Source organism: Narcine bancroftii, chromosome 4, assembly GCF_036971445.1.
Source record: "Narcine bancroftii isolate sNarBan1 chromosome 4, sNarBan1.hap1, whole genome shotgun sequence".
Lineage (NCBI taxonomy): Eukaryota > Metazoa > Chordata > Chondrichthyes > Torpediniformes > Narcinidae > Narcine > Narcine bancroftii.
The window spans coordinates 134844495-134869396 of NC_091472.1; the positions used below are offsets into that span (position 1 = coordinate 134844495).

Here is a 24902-nt window from a genome sequence, read left to right on the forward strand (position 1 = left end):
TTGCTGCATCAGTATTCACTGACCAGCAACTAAATATTCAATAACTCACTTGCTAGTGGGGATTTACAGCTTGAGGTGGCAAGGAATGGGAGAATGGAATCTCTGAACAAAGCACTGCCCAGCCCAAACCCCTGCACTCAGTCCTCACATATTCCTTGCTGCCAATTTTGCCTCTCTACAGCACGAGGTCAAACAGTAAATGGAAGGGTTCTCATGGGCAAAAAATAAACCAGGTAATGCTGCCGAGTGCAAATACCCAGCAGCCTGTCTGATCTCTGTGATAAGCATGGTGTTTTGCCACACAGCTTCCAGGAAGAGGAGGAATAAGCGCATGCAGTTGCCCAAAGTTGTGCACACAGCTAGTTCTGCAGTGCTCCACAACTTCTGTCCCTGGGTTCATGGAAGTGCTGGTCTGCTGGCACTTCCTCATCTTTAAAAAGGAACATGGCATTTCCAAGCTTTGTGGAATAATGAGAATTAAGGGGCAGAGGTTTAGAGGTAACATGAGGGGGAACTTCTTTACTCAGAGAGTGGTAGCTGTGTGGAATGATCTTCCGGGAGAAATAGTGGCGGCGGAGTCAATTGTATTATTTAAGAAAAGGTTGGACAGGTATATGGATGAGAAAAAGATGGAGGGTTATGGACATTGTGCAGGGAGGTGGGATTAGAAAGGGGTGTTTGGTTCGGTGCGGACTAGAAGGGCCTAATGGCCTGTTTCTGTGCTGTAATTGTTATGTTATGTTATATGTTATGTTATGTATCCAATGAATGTTTCAGGCAGGATATGGAACACTACCAATATTTCTTTACCACATGTAGTAATCACAGGAAAATCCAGCACTAATTCCCAAAAACCCCACGGTGACAAGCTAACTTAATTAATTTTACTTTATTTTTTTAAATTTAGAAATTTTAACAGGCCCTTCCAGCCCATGAGCCAGCGTTGCCTAAATACACCCATGTGACCGATTAACCGACTAACCCTTTGGGATGTGGAAGGAAACCGAATCACCTAAAGAAAACACTCACATACACAGGAAGAACATACAAACTTCTTGCAGACAGCACTGGATCTGAACCTGTGTTGCTGGCGCTGCAATAGCGTTGCACTAACTGAACTGCCCTATATCTTCTTGGTCTTCTGGAATCCTTGTGGTGAACTTACTCCCATGGTAGGAAGTTTCAATATTGTTCTTCAAGGAAGAATCATATATTTCGGGGTTTTGGGCATTTCGGAGGAGCAGAGACTTTTTCATACCTTTAATAACATTGACTTTCTATGCGATAGAGCTCCAGGGTTTGAAAGGTGCTGTCAAAGAAGCCTAGATCCTGTGGCTGGCTTGCACTGCAGCCACTGTACATGGAGGTAGGCAATGGTTATGTAGAGTGATCAGATTTAGATTGGTAAGACCATTATTTTGGTTGAGGCCAAGTTTGCAATATTCATTTGCTGTGTTCCCATTTCCCATCAGCAAAGTGAACTACAGTTCAAAATCACCATATCATCTCCCACATATATTTTCAGAAGGACTCTGAAAATAGGCTGTTTGGGGTTATTTAAGGATGCAATATTTAAAGCCAGATATTGTGCAATGTGATTTTAAATTTTAATTTGCACCGGGTAATGAGTGGCAAGGACCAAACCGAAATCTCCTGCTCACTGTCAGCCTGAAGTAATTTAAAACTGCTGCTGTCCATGTATTTCCCAAACCAAAACTATTCTGCTGCTCTCCTTTAAGCTGGAGGGTCCTATATTTTTTGGCCAGGTCGAGAAAGAACCCCTCAAGCTTCAATCCACCTTCCACAATCCTGAGTCTTACACCTCCTGGCTCTTCCAGTGTGTGCCCGAAGGCTATTTCAATGTGACTAGTTTTAGGCCTTGAGTTGGAGACCCCTTCCCACGTGGAGGAAAATGTGTGGAGCAGACAATGATCTTCTGTTATCCTTGATTTTAATTAAATCTGTTTCAGGGTGGTAAACTCCTTAAGATACAGCACTTTACTCACGCCAGAAGGACAAAAGAACAAAGTCATTCACACTCTCCCTTACTTTAAAGTTATCACATTTACTACTTCCTAATGAGTTACTCTCAGAACCAACATACATTCTTTTCAGTCGATAGATGCATTTATCGAGTCACTGTGATTTTGTGTGGGTATGCAAAAGTGCCTCCAGGTTTGGGATTCTTGCCTGTAAGGAATCACAAATTTACCAGACCTTTGTGACATTTTGCTGGCCCTTTTCTGTTTGTACACTGACAATGGATTCCTCAAGGAGCCTATTGAAAGAAGGCGATTGAAACAACTCCCCTTAATTACATTAAGAACAGGAAATCCCTTCCCTTAAGCAGAGAAAAATGACTGGGAGAGGTAAGTGACAGGAAATTCCGGGTCCAGAAAACACTTGGTTTGGCTCATGAGAAAATTTTGTATCAAGAGAATATCTTCCATGGATAAACTGAGTTACACTTACCCTGTTGACAGAAGATCAGATTAAAAATTAAAAAAAACCTAGCAAAATACTTATTGCTATTTTACATCACATGGTACAGAAACCCGAGAAAGAAAGACAATAAGTTAATTCTATCAGCACATTCTGTGTCTTCTCAAAGTTTGTTGGGCTGATTCATGCCTCCCACTCCCCAAAGTCCCTAGGAGGCAAATTGAGTATCAGATCTCTTTGCCACGGTTGTTCTGCAAAGCTACCTTTGAAGGGTTGACACTGCCAAAGACTATTTCAAATGCTGTTAAATGTCTCTGATTAAAAGCAGGTATCTTAACAATAAAAATGATTTTCAAACATTGAACACTTTTATTTAAAACACATCTTACTGCTATAAATTAAAACATTGATGTTAATTTACATAAAGGAAATACTGAAGGTTACAATGCACATCTGTGGTCCCATTCACTCCCGCAACTAAGTCTAAGGGGACAGGTGCATTTTACATCTGGCCCCTCAACACTGCATGACCTTAAATTAGGAGCTCAGCAGGAGATCAGATGCAGTGGTATCTGACATCCAACCAGGAGGTGGAGCAAGCTCTGCCACCTGACATCCAGGGCATTCCTGACCTGCCAGTTTCTGTTTAGGCAAGGCAGGAACACTCTGAATCACACAATATTGTAAGCCAAAGATTTCTTGTGAATTTCCAGCTGAATTAGAACACCAACTTGGACAGTGGGACATCAGGTTGATGCCACTGTATTTAAAACCACCTCAGAAAATGATCTGAAGTTTATTTACAATGATTTCAGTTGCTTCACTGTAAAGGTCTGGGCAGCAGATGGTGCTCAGAGTATTGGACCTGGAACTGAGAGTGTGTGTCTTTAGATAATTTTCAGCCTCTCTTGGCAATGACACTGTTTTTAGTTTCACACTTCCATTCATTTTTTTTCTCTCTGGTTTTCTGTTCTACCACCCACACTCTGTCATATTTTTTTTCTCTGCCTCTTACCACTTCCTCTCCAAATTAAAACTTACTTGATCTCTAAGTTTTGCCAGATCTCAGCCTACACAGTTAACTTTGTTTTTTTTCTCTCTGCAGATGTTGCCTGGCCTGCAAAGCTCTTCCTGCACAACAATAAAACACCAAGAGATACACATCACTGTAAAACAAAAAACTCTCACATTTCAATCCAATTTTAAGTGGATGTACTGTTCCAGTCAATTTTAAATGCACACTTCAAAAAGACTTAATAAATTGAGCAAACAGTTACATATCCCTTTAAAGATGAAAGTGGTTCCCAATTTGCAGTGGCCTCCTTTCCACTCCCCCTCCCACTATGTTGTTTCAGCAAAGCTAAATAATTCAAAATAAGGGGGGGAAGAAAAGAACCAGTCATGATTTAAGTAGTGTGCATTAATATTTCAAATTCTGAAGAATTTTGGCAAAACTAATTTCTGCACAAGCCAAATCAATCTTATCTTCACTTGTGGGATTTTAAAAGGAGCTTTTCAGTTAACTTTCTCTCTGTAAATGAGAAGGGTGAGGAAAACAATTTCCTTCCTGCTTAGTTTAATCAGCTTCACGAATCTAGTTACATTTACTAGCTTCTAGACAATAGTCAGGACCTTTCTTGAACAGCTGAGCGTCAGATGAGCTGACCTGTTTGGGTTAGAGGTTGTACCACACACAGACTAGGCTGATAACAATTCCACCACAACAGGAAGTCTGTTTTCTTTATTCCCATTGTGGCACACTATAATCTGCATTTTCCTTTTTCAAACTCAGCTTTTGCTCCCTCCAGTACCAATCACATATTGACAAGAACTGGCACTAGCTGTTTATTGTCACAGTTTTGAAATCGTGCCCAGAGCATGGCAGTCCTTGGTGGAGTGAGGCTCTTTGCATACTTTGCTTTAGCTGATGGGGAAATGTCACCGAGCAATGTAACAGCCAGAATACAGCCCGACTTCAATGTGTGTAACACCTACACAGCCTTAATGTGTCAGCTTGTGGTTAACCTGACCTGCTGTCTGCATTTGGGCTGTTCATCTGCAATTTTAACCTGCTGAGGTAGCCTTTGTGTTGGAGACTTGGCTATTCCAGTCTTTTAGCAAGTCATGACTTGGTCTCAGAGGAGGGAATCTCAGGCCTTGTCCACAGCAATGGCCTGGTTACTTAATTAAACAATTAAGAGAAACAAAAATAACTTTTTAGAAGTTGAAAAGAACCTTATTAAACATTACATAAATTAAACATTAACTATTTCTTTTCCACAGATACTGCCTGATCTGCTGGATTTTTTTCAGAATATTCTGTTTTTGTTGCAGTTTATTCTTCAGCATGGTTAATGTTACAGCACCAGTGACCGACTGGGGTTTGAATCCATTGCTCTCTGTAAGGAGTTTGTATCTTCTTTCCATGTCTGCCCGCAAGGATTTCTTCCAGGGGCTACAGTTTCCTTCCACCATTCAAAATGCACTGGGGTTATAGGCCAATTGGGTGTAATTAGGTGGCACGGGCTCGTGGGCCGAAAGGGCCTGTTACCATACTGTATGTCTAAATTAAAAAAAAAAATTGGCAGTTGTCATTGGTGGAAAACTGAGAGATCAAATGCCAAGGGCAATCAGTCTCCTACTACAGCACAGAGGGTGCATTAAGGTGCAGGTTCTGAAGTAATGGCCAGAAATCTGGACCATCTATCTGCAGATACAAATTCAACTCCCACCACATCTCAATAAATTTGGAACTTAAAAAGATCCTGGATAATGGTCGTCTTCCTTCTACCAAATTATTATTGAAAATCCATTTAGTTTTCTCGTGTCCTTCAGGGAAGGAAACCTTCCTTCCTTACCTGTCCTGACCTGAGTATGATTCCAACTCCAGCAATGTGGATAACTGGAGATGAACTATGAACGCCCCCATCCCCTAAACAAATGAGGCAGTCTGAGACTGCTGTTGAAATCACACATGTGAGTGCTGCAGGTGTCTGTGGACGGTGTGAGTGGTACAGATGTGTGTGGATGGTGTGAGTGGTGCAGATGTGTGAGGACGGTGAGTTGTACAGGTGTCTGTGGACAGTGTGAATGGTACAGGTGTTTGAGTGAAGAGTGTGAGTGGTTCTGGTGGATGTGGATGGTGCGAGTGGTCCAGATGTGTGTAGACATTGTGTGGGACAGATGTGTGTGGATGGTATGAGTGGTACAGATAAATGTGGATGGTGAGTTATACAGGTGTCTGAGGACAGTGTGTCTCCATAGTAAAATGTGCTGTAAAATTTTATTGCAAAGATACTTTGGCATCACCTAGTGACTCCTTTACTTTTACTGTGCATCAACTGACTCTAGGCTTGGACATATTTATATATTGTAACTGCAATGTGTGATGTGAAATTAGTGTAATTTCTCAAAGTATTACAGTGGTGGTGAAGGCTGTTGGTACATTTAAATACTTAGATAGGCACAGGGATGTAAGAAAAATAGATATGAGTGTGAGGTAGGGAAGGATTAGACTGTTGTTTCTTTAGGTGGCACAACTTGGACATGCACTGTGCTGTAATGTTCTATGTTCTATAACACACATGTCAAACTCTGGCCCGCGGGCCAAATTTGGCCCGCGATATAATTATATTTGGCCCGCAAGATCATTTCAAAAATGTATCAGAGGTGGCCCGTTCTGCAGCGAGAGCCGATGCTGTTTTTTGGTAATGTCACCCCCACCATCCTCCCCCTTCATTGCACATCCTTCCCCACCCCCTAACTATCCCCTCCCCCCCTAAAACCACCCCCCTTAAAAGATGGCCAGAATATTCTCAAAAAGGAATCCAGAATGGTAAAGTTCCACAAACCTTCTGCTGGGAATCCTAACAACACCCGGGCACCAGATCCACGGGATGCGGAGGGAGAAAGAGTGTTGCAGGTTGACCGTGCAAACTTTGAGAACGGGGAAAACAAAATTGTAACACGAGAAGTCTGTCGATGTCATCAGCCGGCAAGCCAGTTGGAAGGCTCCCCGCACAACCAGCCACTTCTCCCACCTGTCGAGCGGTGTGGTGGATTGGCGAGCGCCTGTGATTTCCTGTCGGCGCGACAGACATGGCAGGCTGCGCACGGCTCCCGCTGTTCCGCAAAGGCTGATCGGCAGCGCGCTGGGCCTGAGTAGGTGGGTAAGCAGGGGTGGGCAGAGGGTGTAGGTGAGGAGTAATGGGCAGGGGAAGTTATGGTGGTGCGAGGGGCAGTTAGAGGGAGTGATGAGTAGAAGGAGGGGTGGATAGGGAAGAGGTAAAACGGGAGGGGCAGGGCAAGTAGGGGAGGGGTGATTAGAGGGTGAGAGATGGGTAGAGGGAGGAACGGGTAGAGGAGAGGCAGTAGAGGGGCTTGTATATGATGGGGTGGGTAGAGGCAGAGCGAGTGGAGTGAGGGGTGAGTAGAGGTTGAGTAAAGGACTGGTCAGGTAGAGGGATGGTGGGTCGAGGGTGAATAGAGGCCTAGAGCCTGAGGAGTGAGCAGGAAATGCTGAGTCCTGATGCAAAATGGACACAGCCTGTGAATGCTGACTACATCTCCACAGGGACCAAATAGGTTTCCCTTAGGTCAAGCAAAGGGTGAACTTGAGCTACCTACTCCTGACCTGTAACATTATCCTCCTAAAGTTATATCCTAAAGTTTAACATTACATATGTTGAAAGAAGAGAAAACATGCAGATGTTGTTGAAAATTTTCAATAAATATTTAGTTCGGCCCTCGACTTAGTCCAAGTTTTTAATTTTGGCCTTCCGTGAATTTGAGTTTGACACCCCTGTTCTATAACATGTTATTTCAGTTACACTGCGACCACTAGAGGGCACGAGATGCTCAGTAACTGATGAGTATGGGCCAAGACACAAACATCCATTTATCTAAGGAACAGGCCTAGAATTTAGAATGCGCCTCAAAGATACATTGACCTGGTGATGAAGAAGGACCCAAGATATGAAGTCCCATAGCATCCACATTGTATATCATGCACACATGTGCATTTTCTCTGCATTTGTTAGGTGGTGGATAGAGAAACTTGGGGATTGTTGAAGGTTAGTGGGGTATGGTGGTTACTTGATTCAGGGCCAGGTGACAGAAGGTGACTTGTATTGAAGCAGTTGGCGCATAAAAATAGAGGGTAAACACACAATGTTAAAAGTGTTTCACCTTTGCTGGAATCTACATATAGGCATATTTCAGAGAGGTTGGTTCCTCTGTTTCAAGATTCCCCAGCCAGGGAAAATTACCTTCCTTGTAACCTTACCTGTCAAACTTATTGTACAATTCAACAAAGTCACCTAGCCGACTCAACTTCAGGTATGCCAAGAGTCAGTCTGATGAATTATCTTCTCGAGCAAGAATATCCTTGCTTGATAAAGACACTAAAGTGAAAATACTATTTCAGGTGTGGTTTAATCAAAGTTTTATATAATTGCAGGAAGGCACCCTTATTCTTGTACTCAAACCCTCTAACAAGAAAGACCAGTCTGCCATTTGACCTCCTGTTCTACGTTAAAGCTGTCAGTCATTGGTGTAGAACGCATACTGGCATTAAAAGGTTGTCCCCAAAGTGAAGAAGGTTTCCTCAGGAGACCTGACAGTCATTGCCCAAACAAGGGGAATGAAGACTTGACCTTGGAGGCATGTGCCCAAATTCAAATACTGTATTATCAGCTTCCATTCCTCACCTTCCATATTTAACAATTGGCAAATGGGCAAATGTTATTTTTTAAATTCTTAAAACAAAAGGCAATTAAGAATACATTTGGATAGTAATTCATTGTTAAAAGTAAATTGTGTTGATAACTCCTACTGCAGTTGTAATTTCTTTAACCATTCTCTTCATGCACTTCATATTTTAGTCTAAAACAAATGAGATCGTGGTAGTTGGTAATGAATGTAATTTCATATTACAAGCAAATAATCTAATTTTATTTTGAAGCACCTTACACCAAGATTCTAGAACCTGTGGTCTGCACATTTGGAGGCAGTCTGCAGCGATGCAGCGAAGACAAAACATTTTCCCGCTAAAACACAACAAAAATCCCGATGGAGGGGTGGGAAGGGGCTAGAGCTCACCAGTCCCCCCATCCCCCAACACATGAATTTGTTATAGGAGGTCTGCAATAAGTAGAGAAATACTTAAGGATGTCTGAGAACCAGTGGTCTGGGATGAAATAGGAAGGGGACATTGGAAGTGTGTTTATTTAAGGTGACAATTCTATCTGAAGATGGCTTGAACATCTGGGTGATCATTATATATCATCTACTACTTCTCCTATGTTAATTCTTATTTTCACCCTTCACACTGTACTTAGAAAGACCAATCACAGTAGTCGATACAACTCAGCCCAATTGAATTCTTTGTTATATTTTTGAATTTGAATGTTTTTTTCTAATGATAGTTCATGATTGCTTTTTCTATTGAATTCCTTATTCAACAGTGATTCTCATTATTGTAAATTGAAGGCATTTTAGGAGACTGAAATCCAATAGAAACTATGCCCAATTTACAGAAATGTTCTCTGACTGAAACCTGTCAATATTCATTACCATGCAAAGATAGCCATCTTGACCCCAAGGCTGCAAAACAAATTTCCTTGGCATCACTTAACTAGTGACCTATCGATCGTGGACACCCAACATCTCCTCACTTGTCAGGAAGATGCAACTACTTCACTTCTTCAAAAGACGGAAGAGGGCAAGGCTCACGGCCAGCATTATGTCAACTTCTAGAGGAGCTCTATCGAGAGGGTCCTGGCTGGCTGCAGTGTGGTACAGTTGCTGCAGAAAAATGGGATCAGAGGTCAATCCACAGGACCATAAAAGTGGCAGAGAGGATCACTGGACTCTCTATCCCTCCCATTGACGTGATCTACCAGGATCATTGTCTGAAGATGGTGCACAAAATCACCGAGGACCCCTTCTACCCTGCATCTTTCAGCTGCTCCTGTTGGGGAAGAGATACAGAAGGATCAGAGCCAGCACCACCAGGCTGAGGAACAGCTTCTTCCCATGGGCAGTGAGAATGCTGAATGACCAAAGGAACTGCTCACACTAACCATCTGAGATTCATGTGTACAAAACAATATTTGTTTATTTGTATAGATAAAATATTTGTCCTGCATAAATATTGTTTGTCTGGATGTGTGTTATGTCTGGTTGTGTGTCTGAATGTTTTGCACCAAGGACTGGAGAATGCTGTTTTATTAAGTTGTACAATACAATCAGATGACAATAAACTTGAATTTGTGAGAGATGGGAAAACTGATCTAAAATTATGAACATGAAGGAAACTAAAATTCATACATCAGTTAATGGCTGTAACCAGTACAAACAGGATGAACTTGGGGATTAGGATGCAGGAAAGCAGAGTCAGCACGATTAACATAAGAATCTTCTAGTCTTTGTGACAAGATCATAAGACTAAGATAAGGAGTGGTAAGGAACAATAGAATGTAGGAAGTTGAGGTAGTCTGGATCAGATAAGGGTCTCCTAGCCCTGGACAGAAGTACCAAGTCCTACATATCTAATTAGCTAACCTTACACAGATTTATACATATTAAATTAGCCAACCCTAGACAGGATGAGCCAACTCTGCATATCAAGAGACTGTAGCCCCGAGAATCAGGAAGGTGTGAATAAGGACAATGACATGATGGGACACCCACAGGATACCCCCTGGTCCTCCAAGTGTACTGAAACTGCACGTAGGCAGGAAGGATTACCTATGCCAAACCTATCCAGGGGGCAGAAGAATGTAAGGGGGAGGGCACTCTGATACTGAAATTGACTGTATAAAAGTTGGGTGAGCCCCAGTATGTGTGTGTATTCCCAGGGTAAGGGGAAGCACCCAACTTTGCATTGTTGTTGTAATAAATGTTCTTTGTTCTCAATTTTTGTCTCGAGCAATTTCTTTAAAGGTACTTTAATTTCTAACAAATGGGGGCTCGTCCGGGATCACACTCCCTCCACTGACAGAGTACCCCGACGACGAGAGTAGGTGCACCCCAGCTGATTCAGCTGGACTCACGGGCGACGGGTGGCTTGTCAGTGGAAGAAGCGAGTGATATCCGAGAAGAGGCATTGAGAACAAACGACGGAAGGAAGCGCGCTAGAGCATTACTACTGGAACTCGGTAAGAGTAATTTTACTTGTTTATAAGTATGGGAATAATGAGTAGCAAGGAAGAGAGTCCTGGTTCAGGATGTGAACACCAGATAGCTACGTACAGCCCGCTTGGGTTGATGTTATCTGAGTGGGGCACAGGAAAGACCCGTGGGAAAGACAAACTGACAATGGTCAGGTATTGTTGTAGTCCTGGTTCAGGATGTGAACACCAGATAGCTACGTACAGCCCGCTTGGGTTGATGTTATCTGAGTGGGGCACAGGAAAGACCCGTGGGAAAGACAAACTGACAATGGTCAGGTATTGTTGTATTGAATGGGTTAAATACCCGGTTAAAGGGAGCTCCGTGTACTGGCCAAAATTCGGATCCGAGGATGAATGGATGTGTCAAGCTTTGAACCTATGGCTCTATCAAAACCAGAAAGACAATGTTGAGAGCAGGGAATATGCAGCCTGCTGGCTCAAGGGACCCATTGAACAACTGGTTTTGAATGAGAAAGAATTCAGGGATAAGAGAGAGGAGGAACCTTTTGTCCCTGAATCACAGGGTTGGGATGTGTTACATTCCCTCCCTCCACCTTATGTTCCTCCTATGCCGGCTCCTATCTTTCCTTCCCCTTCTATGACCTACCCTTCTGCACCTTCCCCTCCTCCCCCACAGCTAGAGAAGAGAGAAGAGAATAGGAGTGGTATGGTAACTCACTCACAAGGTGCTCGATTACCACCTCCGTTGACAGTAGAGGTAGAACATTGTAATTCAGAACAGCATGAGATCCCTCAGGATGAAGTGGCAGAACCCTGCGATTCACTTCTCAGGGAACAGGAACACAAATCTAAGAAACCAGAAATTAGCTGGATGCGACCCCTGCGGGAGGTTCCCGTGGGAGAAGGTCTTGGGTTCGTAAATGTGCCCCTGACCAGCACTGAAGTACGTAATTTTAAGAAAGAACTGACCTCCCTGATAGAAGATCCCCAGGGATGTGCCGAACAGTTAGACCAATTTTTGGGACCAAATATATATACAATATGGGGGTCTCGACATAGAATCCCCAGCAGGGGAACAATTGGTACTAACTGGTTTTGTTACCAACTCAGCCTCAGACATTAGAAGAAAATTATAAAAGACAGAAAATTGGCATGAGCAGGGAATAACCCAGCTTCTACAGATAGCACAAAAAAGCATTTGTCCAGACATCTGAAGATAAGCAGAAAGCAAAGGCTAAAATTTTAATGCAAGCAGTTAAAGGAATAGTAGATGAGTAACATGAAAAAAGGCAGGGACTGTGTGCCAGCTCCTGAATGTTGGGAGAAGTGCAGGGAGTGGGAGAGTAGAGACCAGAGATAATTTCATAAATCACGACTTCCCACTTCAGTCACTGACCAATATTGATTAAAATTCATGCTAAAATTTAAATGTCATAAAGGATCGTTTATCAATACTGTAGAATGAGCAAATTTAACTACCAGTTAATTCCAATTTATGAAATAAATTGTATTCAAATGTGATCTTGCACAGGGAGTACCTGAGAGTTGAGTGATGTTATAACATTTGCAGGGAGAAATGTTTGCGCAAATAGGGTGAGTTCTATACATCTTAACTTTAAGTGTATGTGAGATAAAGAAAGGATCTGATGTGTAAAGTGGCTGGATCAGCCAGTTGAAGGGGGAGTGTGCATGTCCCTTTAAGTGCACTGTGGCACTTGAAATTGAGGCTTCAGGCTCTTGTCTTGCAGTTAGAGGTATGGAGTCCTATCAATAGATTTAGTACATTTCTTCTACACATTCAGCAGTCAAGGTCCGTGAGTTTAAAGATCACCCACCTCTGGAGAATAAAGATACCTCTGGGGATTCCTATGGGGATTCCTATAAGTTTAATCATTCATTTCTCTAGTGCATTTTCCTCCGGAGTGAAATTAATGCCTCAGCACAATTTCTCTGTATTGCCGCTGTTATTTAATTCATGATAACTCTCCCCCATTCATCAGGTTTATATTTAAATCCGGTAGTGCGGAAGTTACATTGTAAATAATCACGGAGGTCAACCCTGCGCGACTGGATTCAGCTTAATGGAGAAATAAACCTGCGAACTGGTCTATGGTGGTGTGTGAGTACTGCAATAGGTGGAATATGATTTACATTGGTGGCATCGTTCAGAACAATTGGGCGCATAGGAATAATAATAGCATTAATTACTCACAGATCTTGTACCTGATACTATTCACTACGTCCCGGCTTCAGGACTGGGAAATTGGCATGGTACAGAGAAATTGGCATGGCACCAATATTTCTTGATTCAATAATGACTCCACAAGCTCCAGGATTCATGCAGCAAAACTTTAAGTACAATATTATAGAAACTAGCCGGTACTTAAATGATTGTGTGTGCAATCAACATTGGAAAAATATGAAAGGTAATACAGGTGCTCCCTTACTTATGATTTTACGATGACACAATAGCATGACTGTCATTTACTTTCATATAATGTGTTAAAGGTCATCACAAGCATCGTTGATTTTTCCAATAAACTTTGATAATTCCTCTAAAGTGAATTTTTTGTAGCCTCGTTGGTTAATCACATTTTCGGAAAGCTTACAGGGACTGTTGGGAGAGAGCAAGGCAGCGGGATCCGTATGGGGACTGATACAGCGCTGTCATTAGAGAGTGGTGCAGCGGGATCAGTATGAGGACTGATACAGTGCTGTCAATGTTAGACAAGGTACGTCTCCAATTAAGATTTTTTTCAACTTATGCTGGGTCTGCTGGAACGCAACCCTATCGTAAATTGAGGAGTACCTGTGATGTTCTTCTATCTACAGCCAGCTTTAGATAAACTCTTATCATTCTGACAAATCCAGGTCTAAGTCTAATTTTCCTCCAGCCTTTGAGCAAGCGCTTCCACTGCTGCATCTTACTGATCACCTCCTCACCAATGAATCAGAAGACCATGGTGTATGGCACTCACTGCACAAGCAGTCTGAAAATGTGTACAAGCCTGTTCAACTTCGTTTTACAAAATCAACAATCGGTTCCAGGCTCCCCAATGCTCTCTGTGGAGAGAAAATTGCCAGATTTTTACCCTTTTAATGCCCTTGGTTATGTTTGCCTCTTCTCAAAGATTACATGGCTGCACAGAGAAGCAAGGCTGAAAGTGCCTTGAAGTAATCTGTTGGCTGCACTTGTGACCTTTAGTCAGAAAATGCAAGGGCTCTTGTCTCACTTTGGGTAGTGTAGCGGTTAGTTCAACTATATTACAGTGGCAGTGATGAGTAGATGGATGTGAGGGGGTTGGAGGGTTATGGGCAGGGAGTAGGTAGGTGGAACTAGTTGGAGTTTCATGTAAATCGGTGCGGACTAGAAGGGCCAATATGGCCTGTTTCTGTACTGTTATTGCTATATGGTGCACAAGGCATTTTACTTAAGGCAGAACTAAAGGTTGAATATGTTTCAAGTTCTCTTGCAGAGGCTCTTGTGCTACAATGTCTGTTATGTACTCTAACAAATTGGAGGGTTGTGCCCCATACAGACAAGCAGCTCCAACTGCATTTTAATAAGGTCTTTCATATTCAAAACCCATGCAAATATGGTTTGTGTTTCATTTTACTATTTTTACACTGACACAAAGGAAAGTCAGATTGTTATTCATTTTATTAAAATCTAGTGATGTAAAAGCATGGCAAGAGGATCAACTAAAACCTGCCAAAGACTTGGCTGCAGTTTTTAATTCATCGAACCCCTCGTCAGAACACTATACCCCAAAGAAAGTATGTTTCCCTAACTCTATCCAACGACACAGAGACTGCAATTCGGTTATGGACCAGCTGGGTAAAACAATTGGCGACTTCAGGGGTTTCTACGAGGCTCTAAAGGCTGTGTACGGCCCCTCACCCCAAGTCCAAAGCCCGCTGCGCAGCTCAGACGGCAAAGTCCTCCTCAGCGACAAGATCTCCATCCTCAACCGATGGTCAGAACACTTCCAATCTCTTTTCAGTGCCAACCGCTCAGTCCAAGATTCCGCCCTGCTCCAGCTCTCTCAACAGCCCCTAAGGCTAGAGCTGGATGAGGTTCCCACCCTGGATGAGACATATAAGGCAATCGAACAACTGAAAAGTGGCAAAGCAGCAGGTATGGATGGAATCCCCCCAGAAGTCTGGAAGGCTGGCGGCAAAACTCTGCATGCCAAACTGCATGAGTTTTTCAAGCTTTGTTGGGACCAAGGTAAACTGCCTCAGGATCTTCGTGATGCCACCACCATCACCCTGTACAAAAACAAAGGCGAGAAATCAGACTGCTCAAACTACAGGGGAATCACGTTGCTCTCCATTGCAGGCAAAATCTTCGCTAGGATTCTACTAAATAGAATAATACCTAGTGTCGCCGAGAATATTCTCCCAGAATCACAGTGCGGCTTTCGCGCAAACAGAGGAACCACTGACATGGTCTTTGCCCTCAGACAGCTCCAAGAAAAGTGCAGAGAACAAAACAAAGGACTCTACATCACCTTTGTTGACCTCACCAAAGCCTTCGACACCGTGAGCAGGAAAGGGCTTTGGCAAATACTAGAGCGCATCGGATGTCCCCCAAAGTTCCTCAACATGATTATCCAACTGCACGAAAACCAACAAGGTCGGGTCAGATACAGCAATGAGCTCTCTGAACCCTTCTCCATTAACAATGGCGTGAAGCAAGGCTGTGTTCTCGCACCAACCCTCTTTTCAATCTTCTTCAGCATGATGCTGAACCAAGCCATGAAAGACCCCAACAATGAAGACGCTGTTTACATCCGGTACCGCACGGATGGCAGTCTCTTCAATCTGAGGCGCCTGCAAGCTCACACCAAGACACAAGAGAAACTTGTCCGTGAACTACTCTTTGCAGATGATGCCGCTTTAGTTGCCCATTCAGAGCCAGCTCTTCAGCGCTTGACGTCCTGCTTTGCGGAAACTGCCAAAATGTTTGGCCTGGAAGTCAGCCTGAAGAAAACTGAGGTCCTCCATCAGCCAGCTCCCCACCATGACTACCAGCCCCCCCACATCTCCATCGGGCACACAAAACTCAAAACGGTCAACCAGTTTACCTATCTCGGCTGCACCATTTAATCAGATGCAAGGATCGACAATGAGATAGACAACAGACTCGCCAAGGCAAATAGTGCCTTTGGAAGACTACACAAAAGAGTCTGGAAAAACAACCAACTGAAAAACCTCACAAAGATAAGTGTATACAGAGCCGTTGTCATACCCACACTCCTGTTCGGATCCGAATCATGGGTCATCTACCGGCACCACCTACGGCTCCTAGAATGCTTCCACCAGCGTTGTCTCCACTCCATCCTCAACATCCATTGGAGCGCTTACACCCCTAACGTCGAAGTACTCGAGATGGCAGAGGTCGACAGCATCGAGTCCACGCTGCTGAAGATCCAGCTGCACTGGATGGGTCACGTCTCCAGAATGGAGGACCATCGCCTTCCCAAGATCCTGTTATATGGCGAGCTCTCCACTGGCCACCGTGACAGAGGTGCACCAAAGAAAAGGTACAAGGACTGCCTAAAGAAATCTCTTGGTGCCTGCCACATTGACCACCGCCAGTGGGCTGATAACGCCTCAAACCGTGCATCTTGGCGCCTCACAGTTTGGCGGGCAGCAACCTCCTTTGAAGAAGACCGCAGAGCCCACCTCACGAACAAAAGGCAAAGGAGGAAAAACCCAACACCCAACCCCAACCAACCAATTTTCCCTTGCAACCGCTGCAATCGTGTCTGCCTGTCCCGCATCGGACTTGTCAGCCACAAACGAGCCTGCAGCTGACGTGGACTTTTTACCCCCTCCATAAATCTTCGTCCGCGAAGCCAAGCCAAAGAAAAGAAGAATACTGATCTAAAAGAAAAGTGAGGAAGGGGGGGGATCAGTCACACTGAGACCAGTAACCAAAGATCAGTAACACTGATCATGGTGAAAGATCAGTATTACTGATCTAAAAGAAAAGTGAGGATTGTGAGAGATGGGAAAACTGATCTAAAATTATGAACATGAAGGAAACTAAAATTCATACATCAGTTAATGGCTGTAACCAGTACAAACAGGATGAACTTGGGGATTAGGATGCAGGAAAGCAGAGTCAGCACGATTAACATAAGAATCTTCTAGTCTTTGTGACAAGACCATAAGACTAAGATAAGGAGTGGTAAGGAACAATAGAATGTAGGACGTTGAGGTAGTCTGGATCAGATAAGGGTCTCCTAGCCCTGGACAGAAGTACCAAGTCCTACATATCTTTCTTTGGCTTGGCTTCGCGGACGAAGATTTATGGAGGGGGTAAAAAGTCCACGTCAGCTGCAGGCTCGTTTGTGGCTGACAAGTCCGATGCGGGACAGGCAGACACGATTGCAGCGATTGCAAGGGAAAATTGGTTGGTTGGGGTTGGGTGTTGGGTTTTTCCTCCTTTGCCTTTTGTTCGTGAGGTGGGCTCTGCGGTCTTCTTCAAAGGAGGTTGCTGCCCGCCAAACTGTGAGGCGCCAAGATGCACGGTTTGAGGCGTTATCAGCCCACTGGCGGTGGTCAATGTGGCAGGCACCAAGAGATTTCTTTAGGCAGTCCTTGTACCTTTTCTTTGGTGCACCTCTGTCACGGTGGCCAGTGGAGAGCTCGCCATATAACACGATCTTGGGAAGGAGATGGTCCTCCATTCTGGAGACGTGACCCACCCAGCGCAGCTGGATCTTCAGCAGCGTGGACTCGATGCTGTCGACCTCTGCCATCTCGAGTACTTCGACGTTAGGGGTGTAAGCGCTCCAATGGATGTTGAGGATGGAGCAGAGACAACGCTGGTGGAAGCGTTCTAGGAGCCGTAGGTGGTGCCGGTAGAGGACCCCTGATTCGGAGCCGAACAGGAGTGTGGGTATGACAACGGCTCTGTATACGCTTATCTTTGTGAGGTTTTTCAGTTGGTTGTTTTTCCAGACTCTTTTGTGTAGTCTTCCAAAGGCGCTATTTGCCTTGGCGAGTCTGTTGTCTATCTCATTGTCGATCCTTGCATCTGATGAATGGGTTAGCCAACCCTAGACAGGATGAGCCAACTCTGCATATCAAGAGACTGTAGCCCCGAGAATCAGGAAGGTGTGAATAAGGACAATGACATGATGGGACACCCACAGGATACCCCCTGGTCCTCCAAGTGTACTGAAACTGCACGTAGGCAGGAAGGATTACCTATGCCAAACCTATCCAGGGGGCAGAAGAATGTAAGGGGGAGGGCACTCTGATACTGAAATTGACTGTATAAAAGTTGGGTGAGCCCCAGTATGTGTGTGTATTCCCAGGGTAAGGGGAAGCACCCAACTTTGCATTGTTGTTGTAATAAATGTTCTTTGTTCTCAATTTTTGTCTCGAGCAATTTCTTTAAAGGTACTTTAATTTCTAACAAATTGATTAACCATTGTGCTTAGAATGCACTTACATGCAAACCTGAAGTCAGAAGAAAACTGACTCCAGAATTAAGCAGAGAGCCCATCCTATATCAAACCATCTTGCAATTTTTCTTGAAAAGGGGAAAGAGTCTCATTGTAACCTTTCCTGTGCTAAATTTCAATCTTTGAAGGTCAAAGATTTTTCCCTTCCCTACACATGGAACAATTAGATTTTGAACTCATGCATACAACTCAGTACAAGCATACCTCAGGCACAATTAGCTGTCATACTCTCTCTCGGAGACAGACAAGTTAAAGTAGAATGTTGGAGCCAAGCTACAAGCTGAAATGATAGCTGTCACTCTCAAACCAGACAATGCCTTGAAGCCAACCTCAGAATATAGATGGAGTTGAAATACTTGTTTGTGATGTGGTGGTTAATTAGCAAGTACTTTATGACACCATGATTTATATTCAATGTAAATTCATTTCAACCATCCTGACAGTAAATGAGATTAATTTGTAACAGCCTTAACCACATACATTTCTAGATTGTCTACAGAATCATTATAATTAATTGCTAAAAATTGTGTGTACGTGACTCCAGATGGTCTTCAGCCAGAAATAAAAGAAAGTATATATATAAAAAACAGTTAAAATATTTAACTGGCTACATCCATTTCCCCAAGGGTTGAATAACAAGCTCTGTTTTAGTATTTGATAATCACTTCACTCCATTGTGTTGACATCCCAGACTCTGTAAGAGTTGTTGAATATGCACTAACCCCGTCTTGGGAAAACACAGGGAATAAAACAAAGAAGGAAAATTGCCAGATCAAGTTTTAAATCAGACTCAGACATTAAGAGGACAGGGGTTTCTTGTATTAATCAAAATCTGTGAAAGTGTAGAGCATTCATTATTTTGTATTATTAGTTTAAGACTCAATATGCAAATCGACCCAAGTTAAGATCAGAACTTGGTCTGTAGGTTCACTCACCAAAATCAAATTTTGCTTCAAGATTTTTATCTTGACTTTTCTTGGTCTATGATCAAAATAAACTCAAAACGGTCAACCAGTTTACCTATCTCGGCTGCACCATTTCATCAGATGCAAGGATCGACAATGAGATAGACAACAGACTCGCCAAGGCAAATAGCGCCTTTGGAAGACTACACAAAAGAGTCTGGAAAAACAACCAACTGAAAAACCTCACAAAGATAAGCGTATACAGAGCCGTTGTCATACCCACACTCCTGTTCGGCTCCGAATCAGGGGTCCTCTACCGGCACCACCTACGGCTCCTAGAACGCTTCCACCAGCGTTGTCTCCGCTCCATCCTCAACATCCATTGGAGCGCTCACACCCCTAACGTCGAGGTACTCGAGATGGCAGAGGTCGACAGCATCGAGTCCACGCTGCTGAAGATCCAGCTGCGCTGGATGGGTCACGTCTCCAGAATGGAGGACCATCGCCTTCCCAAGATCGTATTATATGGCGAGCTCTCCACTGGCCACCGTGACAGAGGTGCACCAAAGAAAAGGTACAAGGACTGCCTAAAGAAATCTCTTGGTGCCTGCCACATTGACCACCGCCAGTGGGCTGATAACGCCTCAAACCGTGCATCTTGGCGCCTCACAGTTTGGCGGGCAGCAGCCTCCTTTGAAGAAGACCGCAGAGCCCACCTCACTGACAAAAGGCAAAGGAGGAAAAACCCAACACCCAACCCCAACCAACCAATTTTCCCTTGCAACCGCTGCAATCGTGTCTGCCTGTCCCGCATCGGACTGGTCAGCCACAAACGAGCCTGCAGCTGACGTGGACTTTTTACCCCCTCCATAAATCTTCGTCCGCGAAGCCAAGCCAAAGAAAGAATATGAAGGGGAGTGAAAAGAAAACATTCTGGTTCACCTCATTCTGATGTTCCAGTCAAAGGGAGGGAAAGGTGGCAAAATGAGATTCATGCTGTGGCCAAAAATAATGAGTTGACTGGCACAACAGTTGACAAAGGAAGGATATTTTGGTGTGGAAGCTGATGCTTTTTTTGGGGGGTGGGGGGTGCGGAGTATGGTGAATACTCAAAATTGACCAAAACTACATTGTGGTTAGTGTGATGCTATTACAGAGCCAGGTTCAAATCTGGTGCTGTCTGTAAAGGGATTGTATGTTCTCCCCATGACCATATGGGTTTCCTCCGGGTGCTCCACATTCCCAATATGTATGGAATTGCTAGGTTAATTGGGTGACATGGGCTTCACGGGCCGGAGGAGCCTTCTACCACTTTGTATCATTAAAAATTTTTTAAATAAATTACTTTTTTTAAAAAAAAGAACCAAGGGATAGAAATAAGCAAGATTATTTAAGGAGAAGTCTTCAAATGAACGATTGGACAAATTCTTAAGCTACAGTAGGGGGCTTTGTCTCCAAAATTAAGATTGGTTCCCCACCCTTTGCTGCCAATTCAACTCCCTCAAGTTATAAGGGAGTTATGGAACAGTCAGCTTCTTATGAAAAATTGTCCTTCTATTTCCACCCCCACTCTGCAAAACGCATCATCATGGTTTGATGAGCTAAATTTATTGATGATTTATGGTGATGAAAATGAGGATAGATTTAAGAGTAAGACGTTGAGCTCCAATACACATACAAAGTTGTATTTCCGGTCTGAAGGGTGGAAATATGTGGGAAAGACACAAATGACTTTTATGCACATCAGAAAAGAAAGAGCCATTTACCATTCAGCCAAGCCCAGTCATTAGGATTGGAGCATCATTCAACATTAATTAATCTCCCAATACTTAGCACATTAAAGGAAAGAGAAAACATGTGGCCCTTCAGCAGAAGCACATCACAGCAGTTTGCTATCCTTTCAAATTCACACATTCTTTTTGACAACTTGGTTAAGAACTTGTGTAATTCATATAATTTCACCATACGATTATGAGGCACATCAGCAAATGTAGCAATAGATATCAAAGGCACTTTTGTATACAGAAGCCGATAGGGAAGGGATGAAAGCTTGATGAAGAATAGGGAGGTCGGTAAAGAGCTGCTGAGCATGTGCAGCATTTCCTGTTTTTATTACAGATTTCCTCTATTAAGTAAATATTTAATTGGTGTCTAGTGAAGACACAACTGAACAAAACAAAATATTTCTCTCTTTAAAATATTTGCCAATTTTGAAGTGTAATGTCTACATGAAGTGTTTTCTTTTATAAAAGCAGATCATGTATTTTCAATCGAAGAAATTACAAAATGTCCCTCAGGATACCCAATAAAATTAAGTTTCCTCCCCTCTGTATTGAATAGTTGGTGTCAATCCCGAAACATCAAGATCATACCGCAAATTCATTGGACAGCAAATTAGTAAAAGAGCTGGAGGCAAAATTCATGGTATTAACATCAACTTTGATGTTAATCAACACTTCATTCAATCTAACTCAGGAGCTCGATCATTTTTTTTTGGGGTCCATATTGTTCAAAGCCAAATTGAGTGTTGGACTTACAGAGTCACCTAACTTAAGAGTCAGATATCAGATACCTTAATACGGTCTGGTAAGAATGTCATTTAAATCTAAAGGGGTGGTGAACTAAACTATTGGCAACAACTTGAAAAATCTTAAATTTGGATAAGTAAATTCAGTAAAGAGAGCACACAGCTAGAAAATAACCACAAACGAAACTGAGCAATTACCATAACTGGATAACAGTCTCTTTGGCCATATTGACAATGTTAAGCCAAAATCATTATCAGATTCTAAACAACTGTTGAAGTGTGCAAGTAACTTCTCCAGGTCAGCAGAGTGTATTGTACACATTTCTTCCACAAAAAGGCTCGGATGACAGTTCGTTGACCTGAATTGTACCCCTGTTCTCCTCTCCAAGAAATGCTGCCTGATTTACTGTGTATCTTCAGGATGTTCTGTTTTTCTTGCCCACTGATTAGTAATGAGAAAATGGGGTGGTAGTCAGTCACTTCTTGAACTCCTGCAATCCTTTTGCTTTTAAGGATTTGGACCCAAAGACAATGAAGGAATTGCAAGATATTCCAAGTTAAAAAAAAAATCCCTATAAGGGATCTAGGTATCACTGACAAGAACACTATTTACTGTCCGTCCCTAATTGTCTTTCAGGAAGTGGTGATGAATGGCTTTGTTGAATCACTACATTGTTCCTTGAGATAGTCCCCACCCACACTAATGCATCTACAGCCCTTGACCATTTAGGTAGCAAGGTCACTAGTTTACAAGGTGTTATCAGAATACGATCCTGAATGTCTGTAAAGCATATTCTAGAAGATGTACACTGGAGCCAAGGGCACATATATTTTCAGGGTGGTGGAATGGACAACAATCAAACAGGTCAATCTGGACTGGATATTGTCTTGGTTCAGGAGTGTAATTGGAGTACTCTCCCCTTGATGTTCTCAGGCGAGGATAATTATTGTTAAACAATCCCATCCAGCTTATGTAAAGACCTCGTTCTTCTGCCATTTCTTAAAATCATCTGGAGTGAATTGTATTTCTTTGGTGAATTTTTATCTGGAAAACTAGTCTTTGATATTTCCAGGAAGGCAGGGATGGTGCTGGCCAGAAAACTGTATTTGATCTGGGAAAATGTTCCCAGCATGCAGACAGGCACACTGACATCTCGGCCAGTGGTCAGGAAGGTAGCCCAGGGACAGAATACTGTATCTTGGAAATATGTTGATTGATGCTCCTTTGAAACCTTATTTGGCAATATTAACCAGAAATTGAATTGGAGAGTCAGATTCATTCACAGTGTAGCTACAGGGCAAATTACAGGCTAACAATCCTGTGGCCAGTTACTCCCCAACACCTACAAGACTCAGGTCAGGAGTGTGATGCAATACTTTCCATTTGCCTGGAAGAGTTCGACACGACCACAAAAGCTTCTCATACAGGACATGGCAGCCCATTCATTCACTCCAGCACTGACACGCAACACCAGCAGTTTGTACCATCTACAGCAGTGGCTTTTAAATTTCTTTCTTTCCACTCACATACCACCTCAAGGAATCCCTATGCCATAGGTGCTCTGTGATTAGTAAGGGATTCCTTAAGGTGGTTTGTGAGTGGAAAGAAAAAGTTTGAAAACCACTGTTTTAATCGTACCTTATTGGCTCGTTATGTTCAAAAGGAAATGGGCCAATGACAATTTTTCTCAAGGAAAATATTTCAGTAACAACTGGGTCTAGAGCAGTGGTTCTCAACTTTTTTTTTCCTCACTCGCATACCACCTTAAGTAAACCCTTACTAATCACAGAGCACCTATGGTATCAGGATTACTTAAGGAGGTATGTGAGTGGAAAGAAAAAGGTTGAAAGCCACTGATCTACAGGATGGACTGGAAATATCACCACCTGGAAGTTGTGCTTCAGGTCACATCATCTTAACTTATGACGATTCCTTCGTCGTTGCATGGTCAAAATCCTGTAACTTCTTCCCGAACAGCATACTTAGCATACCCACAGCCCAAAGACATCAGCAATTCAAGGTTGGGCAATTCAACCTTGGCTCAGCTTGTGAAGCATAATATCTCTTGAATTAATCAATAAAAAATGTTAATAATTCAGTGCCGCTGGTGAGACAATAATTTTTGAAATCTGAAAATAATATTAAGGTGTACGTCTGTGTGTGCATGGTTGGGTAGTATTGGGGTTTGACACTTCAAACAGCCCCAGTTCTCTCACAGTCAATATCATAGCAATTCCATCCAGTAGTCGTTGAACTATACTTGTTAGCTGTTCCTACCACAAATGTACCTTTCATTTTCGAATTATGTCATGAATATTTTCATATTGGTGATTCAGCCAACTTAAAAACTTTACATATCAAATACAGAATCTGAATTTCATTTGATTTATTCTGGCTGAAGAGTATCAATCAGGTTTGACATGATCATCACCAAGAACTCCATGTGAGCCAGAATACAATCACATGCAGATTTCAACATTCTTTAATGTTTATCTAACCATCTCATTCCCAGGAGTCTTCCAATCCTACACCTAAGTACATTTTAAAACGTTCCCCTCCATCAGCATTTCATTTTTTTGAATGAATGGTCTTTTCTCTGCAGAACCTTCTGCGGATTTTCTTTGTGATTTTGTCCGGGGGATTGAATCCCACCTGGAACTGAGCAGAAAAATTATACCATGCAGAGAGTGGAGATTAATTTGTGGAGTACAGACTGATGAGTTGGCACACAGTTGACTACACACAGCAGGTGCCTACATAGGCCAAATAATGAAGTCATGAATCATATCAACTGTCTTGTAGCCTTTGAATAAATCACACAAAATTTAAATAAACCTACTTTGCAAGCCAAAATGTAAAGCTATAGTGGCCGGCTGCTATGAGGAATGATATCATGTACTTGCCATTGTTGTTCGATGTGTATCCAAGGTCAGCTGATGCTGGATAAGGGATGTCGGCACGGGGTGGCCCTGCAGGCCCCGGAGCTCCTGGTGCACCGGGGGGACCTGGCAAGCCTCTGGCTCCAGGAATGCCTGTTGCACCAATGGGGCCTTGGCGCCCGGGTGGACCTGTCAAATGAATGTAACAACTTGGCATTAGGCTGATGTCCAAAGTTCAAACTTTATTTTCTTATATCAGACAACAAAATAACAAATTAAGATGCTCACTCCAAAAGTTTAGAGATTAAAGAGCACCCACCAAAATTTCTCTGTCACCCATTTATCACAGAATCTATTTCTGGCAAAGCTCAGAAAAAGGGTTTTGCAAGGATTACCAAATTCCACATGTAGCTAAAATAGTACAACATAGCAGCGGAATGCAGTTATAATAATAGTCATTAATAGATAAACCTTCCAAAAGCAAGAATGCTTCTTCTTTTACAGGTCTATTTATAACATAAGGACTCCA

At 42.9% G+C, this 24902-nt stretch overlaps 1 protein-coding gene across 4 annotated transcripts in view; it reads right to left on the reverse strand.

The window, feature by feature from the left end:
* emid1 (EMI domain containing 1) overlaps positions 1 to 24902 on the reverse strand; it is a 383223-nt gene that overhangs the window by 31027 nt on the left and 327294 nt on the right. For all 4 annotated transcript variants that reach the window (XM_069932905.1, XM_069932904.1, XM_069932907.1 and 1 more), the window contains exon 9: positions 24398 to 24562. In XM_069932905.1, coding sequence (XP_069789006.1) covers positions 24398 to 24562 — 165 coding nt within the window. The remainder of the gene's footprint in view (positions 1 to 24397; positions 24563 to 24902) is intronic.